The sequence below is a fragment of the Agelaius tricolor genome, unplaced genomic scaffold, assembly GCF_023055355.1.
Source record: "Agelaius tricolor isolate 1412-34295 unplaced genomic scaffold, bAgeTri1.0.p SCAF_5, whole genome shotgun sequence".
NCBI classification, from domain to species: Eukaryota; Metazoa; Chordata; class Aves; order Passeriformes; family Icteridae; genus Agelaius; species Agelaius tricolor.
The window spans coordinates 45,806,036-45,818,253 of record NW_027269265.1 but is presented as its reverse complement, the minus strand read 5'-3'; the positions used below and the strand labels follow the sequence as shown (position 1 = coordinate 45,818,253).

Genomic DNA, 12,218 nt, shown 5'->3' with positions numbered 1-12,218 from the left:
TTGACTTAAAAATCAAGGTCTTGTTTTCTTTAAGGAGAATTTCATATGTTCCTCCCAAATCCATCAGTTTGAGTAAAAATCTTAAATATATAGATAAATGCTCACACCTTTCTGCCTTGTGTGTGATTAATTCTATTAATAGATCAATATGTAACTGTTGTCACGTTATTGCAGGGGTTCCATGCCGTTGTCTCCTTATCACAAAAGTTTCACACCTTCTTGGAGTTTCTTGTGGGCAGCTCCTCAGAGCACTGACTCTTTCTTCCTCACAAAGCAGCCACTGACTCCAGTTCCCCTCTCACCCAGCCACCCCACTCTCTTATAGCATCTTCATCTCATTGGTTACAGCTGTGGCCTGTTAAAGTCAGGCCTGCTCCTAATCTTTGATAATTGGCCCAGCTGCAACTCCTTAGGGGTAAGATTACTTTCTACACTATCTCTATTCTCTTATATTCTATCTCCCTACATCTAACTGTAACTTTGTGGGGTCTTTTTTTGGCAAAGAACCACCATTTTGGTTATATTGAGAATTGCAGCATGCACTGCATGCACTGTATTGCTTTCAGCTGTACTTGACATTCCTGTGGATAGTTTGCCAGTGTACCACTGTGTAAATTCTCAGATGAGTCTCCCTGTAAAACCTCTGTGAAGCTGACAATAAGGGACACCACTAACATATGAAGCTCTATACATAGAAATATGTATTTTTTATGTTTTCTTCTGTAGCCACAGTAATGCACAAGAAGGTTTTGATGCTCATTTTTTCTTGAGACAGGGATGCTTCTGAAAAGCTTGACGTTGTCTACTGTGTCTGCTGAAATCTGTAAATTAGGAACCGTTTTCTGTCTCTCTGCAGTTGTGTCCAGCAAAGTATTCTTGTTTCCAAATTACTTTGGAAATGCTGAACAAGATGCTCTTTTGAAGAGCCCAGAGTAATGATAGAAATGCCACTGAGCTTCTGCTTGTTTCCATTGGGTTGGTGCATCATGGCAGAAGTACAGGGTCAGTGGGTTTGTGTGAGGTTGGTGTGGAAGTGCTGAAAAGTGTTATCTATCAAGTCAGTAATGAAGTATTGTGAAGAAATCAGTGAGAATTATTTTATAAAACTTACTGAAAGCAATACACCCAGGAAAACTACTATGTTGCAAACCTGTTACTATTAAAATAGTAAAAATATTCTTTATTACTTTTAAAACTGACAGAGCAGGGTTCAGGCAGCAACAGAGAGATTACTAGAGAAAGATGATGCTTGTTTATAGATTTTTCATTTCTAGGCTGCTATTTGGATATTTTAACAGCTAACTGATTGATGTCTCTCTTCAAACTGCCTTTATTAGTTCTTTTACATTAAATAATCTAAAGACTTAACAATTATTTTTGAATAATATACCCTATAGACAGGCTTATAGTGTGCTCTCCACTCAGATGCATAATCTTCAGAGTAAAAATTATTTCAATGTTAGTTCATACTTTTGATTCTCTAGAACATACATAGTAACTGTCTTTTTCCTGGATAATCTATTTGCTTTTGAAAGAACTTGTGGGATATGTGTTAATAAAATCTGAATTCTTTAATGTGCAAGCAAGGGATACAGTGCTATGCAACATGACCACATTTTAAAGTTGGAAGCATAAAAATTGGAAATATGGTGTTATTGAGTGGAGAGAGGAGATGAGTAAAAAGGTTCTTAAGTGATCCTGATGGAACCAGAGTGGTGAAAGCTTAATTGTTCAGTCTGTTGTTGACCTTTTTTACTGCACTGTGTAATGCTGTATATATACACATACACACACACACACATAAATAACATTATGCTGTTAATGATTCTACTAGGTTTTTCATAAATTTATGAATGCTTTCAAAAATATTTTAAAGGCTAATATATAAAGATGGTTAAATTGTAGGGCATCTCTGCCTTTTGCAAGCTGCAGTTTTAGGGACTGAGTGATTGAGAACTCAAAGTCTGTATAAAATCTTTTTTCTTTTTCAAATTTTTTCTTTTTGTGTTTCTATTTATTATCATAGAAGACACCTTTTATCAAAACTGTTAGTTTCATGACTAAATCATTCAATAGCTTATAGGATATTCAGAATTTTTGCATTTGTTTTTTAGAAATTATCTTCTAAGAAGCAGAGAAGGCCAAAAAATTCCCACATTTAAAACCTTTTTTAAAAAAATGTCTCCAGATTGTATTGTTTCTTGACATTTTGTCTCAACTAAAAGGGAATAATTTAAGAAAAAACCTTAAATGTTAAGTGTCAAGGTAGCTAAAATTAAATATGAAATAAAAAGGGGTTTGACTTATGGGTTATATATACAACTCCTCTAAAAACTCTTCTTTTGAAGATGGGTATCTTCCCATTCACAGAGTGTCCTGATGTACACAGAGCAGGGGGAGAAATGGACTGGTACTTTTTTGGAAGATGTGTACTGAGAATGTTCTTAGGAGTATGCCTGTAAAAACTGGTTTTGGAGCTATTTCTGTCTATTTGTTTTGCATCAGAAATTGGAACTCTTGAGCTCTAAAATACAGCCTTTTGTGTGACTTCTCTTACTTCTATTAAGAGATACAGCTCCCTATAAAGAGGGAAGATGGACCCTGTCCAGCTGTGCCTAAAACTTGCCATGCATAGGCACTGTTGATAGTTCTGGAGATACAGTTCCTGGTAGGTTCACATTTTAATAACTAAGCCTATTGTAACTGAAGAAAACTGAAAAGAAAATGTGTGGTATAGATTTTCAAGCTGAGTAGTATTTTTGTTCTTTGACTGAATCTCTCAAATATGGTACAGTCGAAGATAAACTCAATTTTCTGTAGCAGGAGAAAATGATCCTTCATTCTGATTAGAGACCTTTTGCTTCTAATCAGAGTTTTGTTCATGTGAGAACCAGGGAGAAAATATAAAGTGTTAGAAAAGAGCATTAAAATGCAATGTATGCTCAGTAGTGGTTTTCTTTTCACTAAAGTTTTTTGGTTGAAGAGTGATTCAGGACTAGTAAAGCAAAACACCCAAAGATTAAAAAGTTTAACTTCATAAATAAATCCTAGTCTAAGAATTAAATACGAAGCTATCTCTTCCTAGAATGTAAATTTTTGTTGCAAAAGATATACTAGAGACTGGTTTCTTTATATTCTCAGTGAAAAAAGCATTATCCATGAAGATAAATAGCTTCTTCAGGGGGACTAAAGATTGTGGGTTTTACCTTAACATATTCCAGGGCCATGCCATTTTTCATGTTTTGGAAGAAAAGCATCTAAGAAAAGGAACACCAGGCATAAATCCTGAGAAACTTTCATCTGGTTCCTTTATTTATTCATTGAAAAAGCAGTAAAGTGCAATAGTGTGTAGGTGTAGCCACATTAGGGTTGTTCATAGGTACACATCTTTGGCAGGACTGACTTTACAGCAACTCCATAATATGTATGTTTTGGCTTCTCCTTTTCTTTGCAGAATGGAGTGTTTGCTTTAACCCAGAGTGTTTGTAACCAGGAGTATCTGTCACACAAATAATTATTTTTCTCCGAATACCAGGAAAGGTATTGACAAAGGCATGCAATTTAAGTGAGCCAGAATGGCACTTGTCTGTGTCAGAACGTGTATTTGCAAGGTGGACATGTATGTGACATTGGCCTTTTGTTACTATTGCTGATGATCCATGCAGATCTGTCATTTCTATATGTTGCACTGGTGCTTCAGTAGAGGCTGGCATCAATAATCCAGAAACGTCATCTGTGCTGACCTTGTTTCAGGCTAGCACCACAGAAACAGCATGACTTGCTCTGCAAATGGTCACAAACTTCCCAGGAAATATGTAGTGCAAGGATGTGAAGCTGAGTTTTCAGTGTTTTTCATTCTCTTAACTGCTGAGGCAGCTTGGTAAAAGAAGAAAGGTAGTAAGTTAGGAGGTGATGGATGAGGAATTAGTCTGGATAGCAGTATAAAAGCAGAAGTGAGCTGGCACAGAAGCAGTAGAAAGAGGGATAAATTAGAAAGAGAGGATGAAAAAATAGCAATAAATATGAGTTGAAAGGTACAGAGTGAAATGAGGGGTGAAAAAGAGGAAAGCTGGCTGTGGTGAGCTTCTTGCCCCTTTCTTTTCCTTTTGAGAACCTCAAAATTTATCTAGAATTCTGCTATCCCAGACACATTGTCATCCCTTGTCTTGTTCGGTGTGATGGCAAATTTTGCTTTTGTGTTTATTTATTTATTTATTTATTTATTTATTTATTTTAACCGGTGCATGTCAAATATTTGTTGAGTCAAGTACTGCCCCAGCTAGGAGATAATATATTAAGAGTGCCTCGTATGCATTAGTTTGAGTCAAGCAAGTGAGTTGTGGTTGAGCTGCTGCAGTTTTACACAGGAACCTTTCCACTTATGATGCACATGGTAGGATACTACTGAGATAATAGGATAATATGGCATCTCTTGGAATTCTTACCTTCTTTCTTCTACTGAAAGAAAAGGAATCAAGTAAAGGGGAAATGACTACAAGAAGCGAACGGGTTATTCCCACGTTAGGGCAATAGAAAGCCCATGGGAAACAGATGTGGTTTGCTGATGCACCTCTTCCCAACTCTTCACAGCAACTTTGTGTCTCATTGAAAAAGATAAAGCTTGATTTTCGTAGGCATTGAGCATGCAGTTGCAACTGAAGTAAATGAGAGCTTATTGTTTTGAACATTGTGCTTGGAATTTTTGTTGTCCTTAACAGAGAAACATAAAAACCAAGTTCATATGTTTCAAGTAGGCTCCCTGAGATTAATGGATAGCAATGACAATTTGGGGGCTAATACTTCTTTTTTCCCCAACTCAAGCTTGTAGCTAGTCTCATCACTGTAGATGTGATTTCAAGATGAACTTGTTCATTTTTGCTGTTACATACTGTGGGGATAAATGTCTAGAGACAGAAGAAAGGAAAATAAATTCTCTGTGCGTGGTCAAGATGAGTGCTCGTTAAATGTGGTATATGCCTTAACAGGTTTAAAATAATAATATACCTTTAATAGAAAAGGGTATAATAATTGGTTCCACTTGCTCTTCTATTTTTAAAGCTTGTTCATAAGTATTTTGAGCACTCTTTAATTGTGTTGGGAATTTTAGTAAGTGAAATTAAGATTTCCCATCTAAAGTCATACATTCAGGAACAAAGCTGTGTGCCAGGATGTCTTGGCTGGTAATTTTTGTTTTCTGCTCTGGAACACCTTGGTACCATATTCTATATGAGTGTAGTCTCCTGTCATTACTGGAATGGGACAGTTTGTTAAAATCTGTCCTTAAATTTTAAATATAAAAAACTAGGTTTCTTTGCATATGTTTCTAGTGGGGCAACTTAAAATTTTTGTATGTCTTAAAAAGGGATGGGCAGGTTCCAAAGGTCTAACTTACCCCATTTGAAAAGGTCCATTATTCCAGGGCATGTGTGTGTTAGGGAGAGTGCAAGAGCTCTTCATGTTTCCATGTGCTCACATGTTCCTGTGTGTTTGCTTATGTAGATAAATCCATGCCTGGCGTGGGTTCATTTGATATAAATACAAAAGAAAATCTTTTCTAAACCCGCTAGCTGTAGGAAACATTTTGCCAATATATGAATGAGCAAGCCACAGCAAAAGAGAGAAGATGATCCTGGCAATGCTGAATATTTTAATTGCATTTCAAATAGTACCAAATGAGAGAACAAATCTTTTTCAAACTGAGCTTTTTCAAATACAAAATTTTTGTTTCTTGATCTATAATAGTGAGATGGAATTTCAGCACTGATGCAGTCAGGATAGCGGCTGATGGAAATTTCTTAATAATAAATAAGATGATTTGAAGGAAATGTTTCCATCCAAATCCTGTCATAAGCAGAGAAATTACTTCAAGAATGAGACCAATTGTGGAAGATGGCTTTGATAGACCTTTCAAAAAGAGATGGCCAAAGATGCAGGTTAAAAAATGCAGAAGAGACAGGGGAATAAGACTTCTCGTTTTTATGTGACACCTGTGTGGCCTCTATCACTGGCAGTAGCGTGCCATCGTCTCGTCCTCTGACGTGTGGCAGCCAGCAGCTTTGTTTCTGTTTTGCTGTCAGAAATGCAGACACTGTCTCTGCCCTGAGAGGATACTATGAGCTATAAATTTACAGCATAGCAGGGTTCTACCCCAGGGTTTTGGGTCCAAGTAGTACTCTATCCTCACTTTGTGTCAGGGGAGATAGGTCATTCCATGTTCAAAATGTCCATGCAAGATAATAATACCAAGAAGCCAGTGATGGCGAAAATCCACGTGCAGAATTACTTAGCAGTGAACTGTCCTTGACAATTTCAGTTTTAGAAGATTAGCTAAGCCCCTTACCTAGAAGAACTTTCCTGATGACATAAGCCTCATAGTGGAGGACACAGTTGTGTACAGCCTAGGGATGACTTCAGTTCCTGTGCTTTGGCATATGGGTTTCAGACTGTAGAAATATTACAACGGTGCCTTCATGTGTCCTTGCAGATTTGTCAATCAATGAACATTAATCAATTCACAGAGTCAGACAAATCACAGAATTAAGAAGGGGCCACTGGAAGCCATCTAGTCCAAGTTCCCTGCTCCAGGGACCATATTACTCAGGATGGTGCCCTGATACCTTTTGAATATCTGCAGGGAAGGAGACTCCACAGCCTCTCTGGGCAATCCATTCTAGTGCTTGGTCACCCACATAGTAAAGTGTTTCCTCTTGTTCAGGTGGAAGTTTCTGTGCATCACTTTCTGCCCATTGCCTCTTGTCCTATTGCTTGGCACCACCTCCTGACACCCTCCCCTCAGATATTTATATGCAACACTTTAGAAAAAAAATAGCCTAAAAACGCTAACATGAAATTTTAAAGTGCTTTAGGAAATTAGTTGTCAACAAGAAGATATTTTTGATACTGTGCTCAACATCTAAACATGGTAAAACTGCTCTTTTGAAATTTCTGCAATGCAATTTCATAACTGCTTCTTAGAAAAGTTAATTCCTTATCTATGTTTTTAATTTGTAGGTACATTGAAACCTTGAAGGAACACAAGCCAAAAATTGTCTGGGATGAACAAATTGCTGAACACTACTTTGAATACAAAAAGTGAGTTACATTTATTAACTTACCACTCTGCATATATTTTTGGGCATGGGCCAATGACTGTAGTATGCAACTGAATTCAGCAAATGGAAATTCTGCTGATTGTGATCTGTGTGTCAACACTGAACTGCAGCATAAAAGAGTGTTTTGGGTGAGAGGAGAAAATCAGAGAAGGATTCATGAAATTACATAAACTAGAACAAGCTTTAGAAGAGAAGTCTGATGGGTCATATCTTTAGAAATTATCCATCAAAGTTATCTATTGAGGGTCAGTTAATCAGAGGCTCTGAGATGAGTACTGGGAGCTGTCGGGTGATTACCAATAACTCAGCCAAAAATAGTTCTGAGAAAAATCTATGGTACAGGAGCCTGGTTTCACAAATCCTACTGGTTAGATTGTTTAAGTGACAAACTTCCACTAGATGGAATGGACTGTAGAGAAATGTAATAGAAGTAAAACTAAGTGACTTCCAGATAAAGTTTTTGAAAGAACTGAGAGCATTAAGGGCAATAGTGTTCTTTGTCCACCCTTGTTCATTGTGAAATGACAAGAGGATTCCTGATCTAGAAGAATCCATTTAAAATAGATTCAAATAAATAAACCCAGCAGTATCTTATTAATCCTCTGATAATTTTTATGCAAAAATATCAAAATATGCAAAATGATACAATCAAATCCTACTACTTCTGCAAAGCTGTGTCTTTTATATTACTCAATGCATTGTTAATGTGAAGATACACAACTGAAGGGAAGAGTAAAACACATTTTAGAAGTTTTTATTAAAAACAATCAAAACTTCTTTATTTCTGAAAAAATCTGGTCTAAAATATTTATCAATATTAAACCCAACCAAAAAACAAAAATTAAAAATAAACCTACAAATCACCCACCTTTGTGTTTTTAGTTTAATTTTCAAGGTGTTTCTCAGCCTGTAATTTTCTTCTGACTTTTATTTATCAGGAAAAAAAATCTGGTTTTGAGCAGTGTTTAAATTTGGGGTTTTTTTAATGTGTTTGTATGAAAGGACCGGGATCTGTATGCCTTCATTTTTAATTATTCGGTATCCTGTTGTAAAATTACTTTGCACCAAACAATTACAGTTTTTGTGTTAACTAAAAAAGGAATAAATTAGAAGCTCTGTTTTACTGATCTTTAATGTCCAATCCTGTTGGAGACACAATGAGCACTAGGTGAAAACTTGCTCTCAAAAGTGTAACTCTGAGGACTCTGTTTGAATGGCATGCCTCTGGGATTCATGTCTGAATCACATTTCTTACATGGCAAAATGAACTTGTTGCAAAGGGATAGCTTGTCAGTAGTACTTCCTCTTTTTCCTTTGAAGCCAAACTTTGGAGGTTCTTGTGTGGGGCTTCCTGGAGGAATTTGTGATGCATGAAGCCCACTCTGTCTGAAAATCACTCTAAACTTCACTTGTGCTGTGCTTGGCAGTCAGCTGAGAGGTTCAGCTGGCTGCAGGGGAGGGTTTTTTAAGGAACTCTTTTTCAGTTACCACTTTGTTTTGCAAAGGTTCAATTATCTTGGACAGGGATGGCAGCCAGGCCTGAAATATGTATGCTTCCCTGGTGAGGCCTCTCTCCTGGAAATCTTGCACGTCTGCAGTAGCTGAGAAATGAAATCATGAATCTTTAAGCAAAGCACAGCTAATGATTTCATGTAGCAGGCAGAGACTGTCTGTTACAAATAGTTGCAGAAATCTGTGGACTTGTCCCAGTGCACAGGCAGGTATTCACTTAGGTATGTGTTGAGATTTTAGGAGCAATTCCTCCTTGGTCTGTCCATGCACTCCACTTTTTCTCCTGGCCTAAGTGGTAAAGTGGTGCTGTGAGATCCCTTGTAACTCATCCTTCTTATTACTAGGGGTTTAAAATGCCACCTTGATATTTGTGCCCAGTATAGCTTGCCCTGTCTGTATATTTTATACTGCTGGCAGTTAATTTAGCCTGAAAGATAGTAATTCAGGGAATTGGAGAAAATATTTCACAGTTTGCATCAGAAAACCAAATGTCTTCATCTTTTTCGGATGTGCATTTAGCAGGCACAGCTGCCTGTTACAATCTGACAGCTTTGTCATCCAGTTGCAACAAAATACCTCAGTGTTTACTATGATAGGGTATCAAATCACCTTTGTTGTGAGATCTCTTCTTGGATCCTCTGTTTTCACTGTCAGCCTTTCCACAGTATCACAGACTCTCAGAATGCTGAAGTCTGGAAGGGACAAACCTGGTTTTGAATTCTAGCCTTAGTTTAAAATCCTGTTATCTATCAAAGCTACTGTGACTATTTGGTTTTCTTGTTTTGCAGAAATAAGGGAGGAAAACATGCAGTCTTCTACCCAACACTGAAGGTAGGTGCCACTTTGTCAGGTCAGAGGGCTGTAAGAGGACAGAGATGTTTACTTGACCTCTTTCATTATTGAGATATTTCAGAAAATGTTGAACTGGTTTAAGCTTTTGTGAAAGAAGTTTGCCCTCATGTAAATGTTATGTAAATTGTTATGATTCAAAGACTCAGCTGCTTGTGCAAGAAGGTTGGTTTTTTCTCTCATGCATAATGGGGTTTTGGGAACTCTGATGATAAAGCATGCCTAGAGATAAGACACACCAGGACAAACTGGTGCTGTAGAGGATCTGTTCAAGTGCACAGCTCATGTACTATCAGACATGTTGTTAGTAGATTCTCAGACAAGATACAAAAGAAATTTTCCTTCTCATTATGGTGGCTGGAAGCTTGGAGAACTTTTGCTTTCCTTTGTAACAGTGTCCTGATTCTCTTTGTCAGCCTACATCACCCTGTTTTCTTCAGCTCTGTGGAACAGAACTTCAGTATGTGGAACATACTTCAGTGTTTTGAAAAATTCTACACAATAGTCTGCAGTAGAGCAGAATACAGGATAAAATGGTTGATTACAGCCTTAGTTCCTAGGAAGTTATCTTTAGACTTTCTCAAATTAAACTGGAAAAAACCTGAAAAAGCCAGCGTGTTAAAGCTCTGCTGGCATTTAGTACTGGAAGGGAATTGCTTCTGTAGGGAAACTACATTGTATTTACAGAGACCAGAGACTTTTTTTTTATGGTTAAACTAGTATGAAATGATCTAAGGCTCTGTTTTCCTGGATTATTATCTTAAGCACCATGAGTAAAGAATATTTCCCTTCATTAATCCAATATGGGTGGAAGTACTATCACATATGGGATATTAACTACCACATCTATGTTCTTGCTAGTGCTGTGTGTCTGAGAGCGTTAGAAAATTTCATTGTGAGTGTATCAGAGAAAAGATAGCTTGTGCTGTTATGCTGTTTTCTTCAGCCTTGGGGAAGGATTTCACCCTGCCATTGTCAGTACTAACCAGGTTAAGAAAACTCTTTCCTGTAAATTTCTTTCATTATTTCCTCTCTAACAGATCACCACTCAGCTGTGGTTATTGGTGAATGCATGGAAATGGGTTTTCTTTCCCTTTTCAACATTCTTGTAATGAAATAGTTTGAGATTTGTTTGCTGGTCATGATGGCTGGGAAACACTGAATGTTATTACCTCATGAAAATTGTGCTTCTTTCCCCTTTTGACATTATACTCACTGACAGGTTGCTCAAAATTAGTTTGTTCATGACTAGTTAAAAGCAGTCATGAATGCCAGGCCCAGTGGATCTGTTAATGATGCTGTGATACTTTATTCTCTTTCCCATGGAAATGATTTTTAAACACATCCCTAGTGTGAGTAGAGTAAACATTGCAGTGCTGTAGTTCAAAGTAGGAAAACTTGAGAGCAAAAGATTGAAAAATAATTATTTTTGTTTGAATTTAAAAAAAAAAGGCAGAATGTGAATTGTGGCATTGCTTCCCTTGTTAACCAATGGCTAAACTAACTCTTCTAAATCAATGGCTGGAGATCAAATAGAGATACTTTTAATTATTATCTCCAAGAATCTCTTTAAAATAGAATTTTTGTAGTGTGAATTGTGATTCTGTCCTGGGAAAAGGCAAGAGTAGGCAAGAGATCTTGATGGTATTTGACAAATTGTTCTGATCGTCTTCAGTGATAAAGTTTTATTTTACCCCTGAGATATTTCTGGGAAGAGTTAGAATTTCTGTACATTGTGAAATGATAGCCTAAATTAGAATAGTCCTTTGCATAGTTCATAAATCTGATTTATTTCTGTGGCATTTTGTCAATTTAGCTGATAATCTTTTATTAGGTCATTGAATTAACTGGTACGATTAACTGTCTTTGACTGAATGATTGCCTGCTAACCAGAGAGTATTTGAAATACAAGGTTTTTCAGTAGCTGGTTCAAGGGTAGATGTTTTTAAATGTCTGGTAATGGCATGAAGAGATGGCAGTATGGAGTGTCTGATATCTCTGACTGAGACATGATTGCTTTATCTGTCTTTTAGTCCATCCAGTTGCGCTTGGAGCTTGCAAAAGAATTGGGCACTGGAATATCCATCTGGGAACTGGGACAAGGCCTGGATTATTTTTATGATCTGCTTTAAAATGAGAGATGATCTTAGAAAGACTTTATTTGCTTCACTGAGGCTCCACCTTCAATTAATCTGGGTATCCTGGAGAGGTGATTTTTAAAACATTTTTTGTAATTTATATCGTATCTGTATTAAACTTGCATTTTTTTTCCCAATAAAGAATCCTTTTTGATTTGCCTGACAGACATGATTGTTGGTATCTGATAAAATTCAGAGTAAAAACCCACAGAAATTTCTCTTAAAGAACCTGAATTCCAAGTCATTGAGAACAGGCCAACATAGCTGGATGGAGTCAGAGTTGAAAATATTTTCTGAAATGTTTTCTACAAGAAGTAAAATGGGAAAGTTGATGCCATCTGATCAGAGTTTAAGACGGAGACCTTTCAAAGAGCTACTGGTAATAACCAAAGTAAGAGAACAAATAAATCCATTGTATTACACCCAGCAAATTTAAAATCTGCTGGACTCTGTATCTTGCTGTCTTCTGGTAAGGTAAGTGAACATAAAATGTCAGGAGGAGAGACCAATTAGAAGACTTTCCCTCAAGTTGGTGGAAAATCAAGCATTGACAAGCTAAGCTGTTGGCTCTGTTTGTTTTGTCATGTTCGTAAATTCCCTAAGTAGT

The 12,218-nt window shown here is 37.0% G+C and overlaps 1 protein-coding gene across 3 annotated transcripts in view; it reads left to right on the top strand.

The window, feature by feature from the left end:
- Window positions 1–11,778, top strand: part of CHID1 (chitinase domain containing 1) — a 96,791-nt gene extending 85,013 nt beyond the window's left edge. For all 3 annotated transcript variants that reach the window (XM_071427697.1, XM_071427698.1, XM_071427696.1), the window contains exons 11-13: window positions 7,012–7,092; window positions 9,413–9,455; window positions 11,507–11,778. In XM_071427697.1, coding sequence (XP_071283798.1) covers window positions 7,012–7,092; window positions 9,413–9,455; window positions 11,507–11,605 — 223 coding nt within the window. In that variant the 3' untranslated portion in view covers window positions 11,606–11,778. The remainder of the gene's footprint in view (window positions 1–7,011; window positions 7,093–9,412; window positions 9,456–11,506) is intronic.
- Window positions 11,779–12,218: the final 440 nt, after the last annotated feature.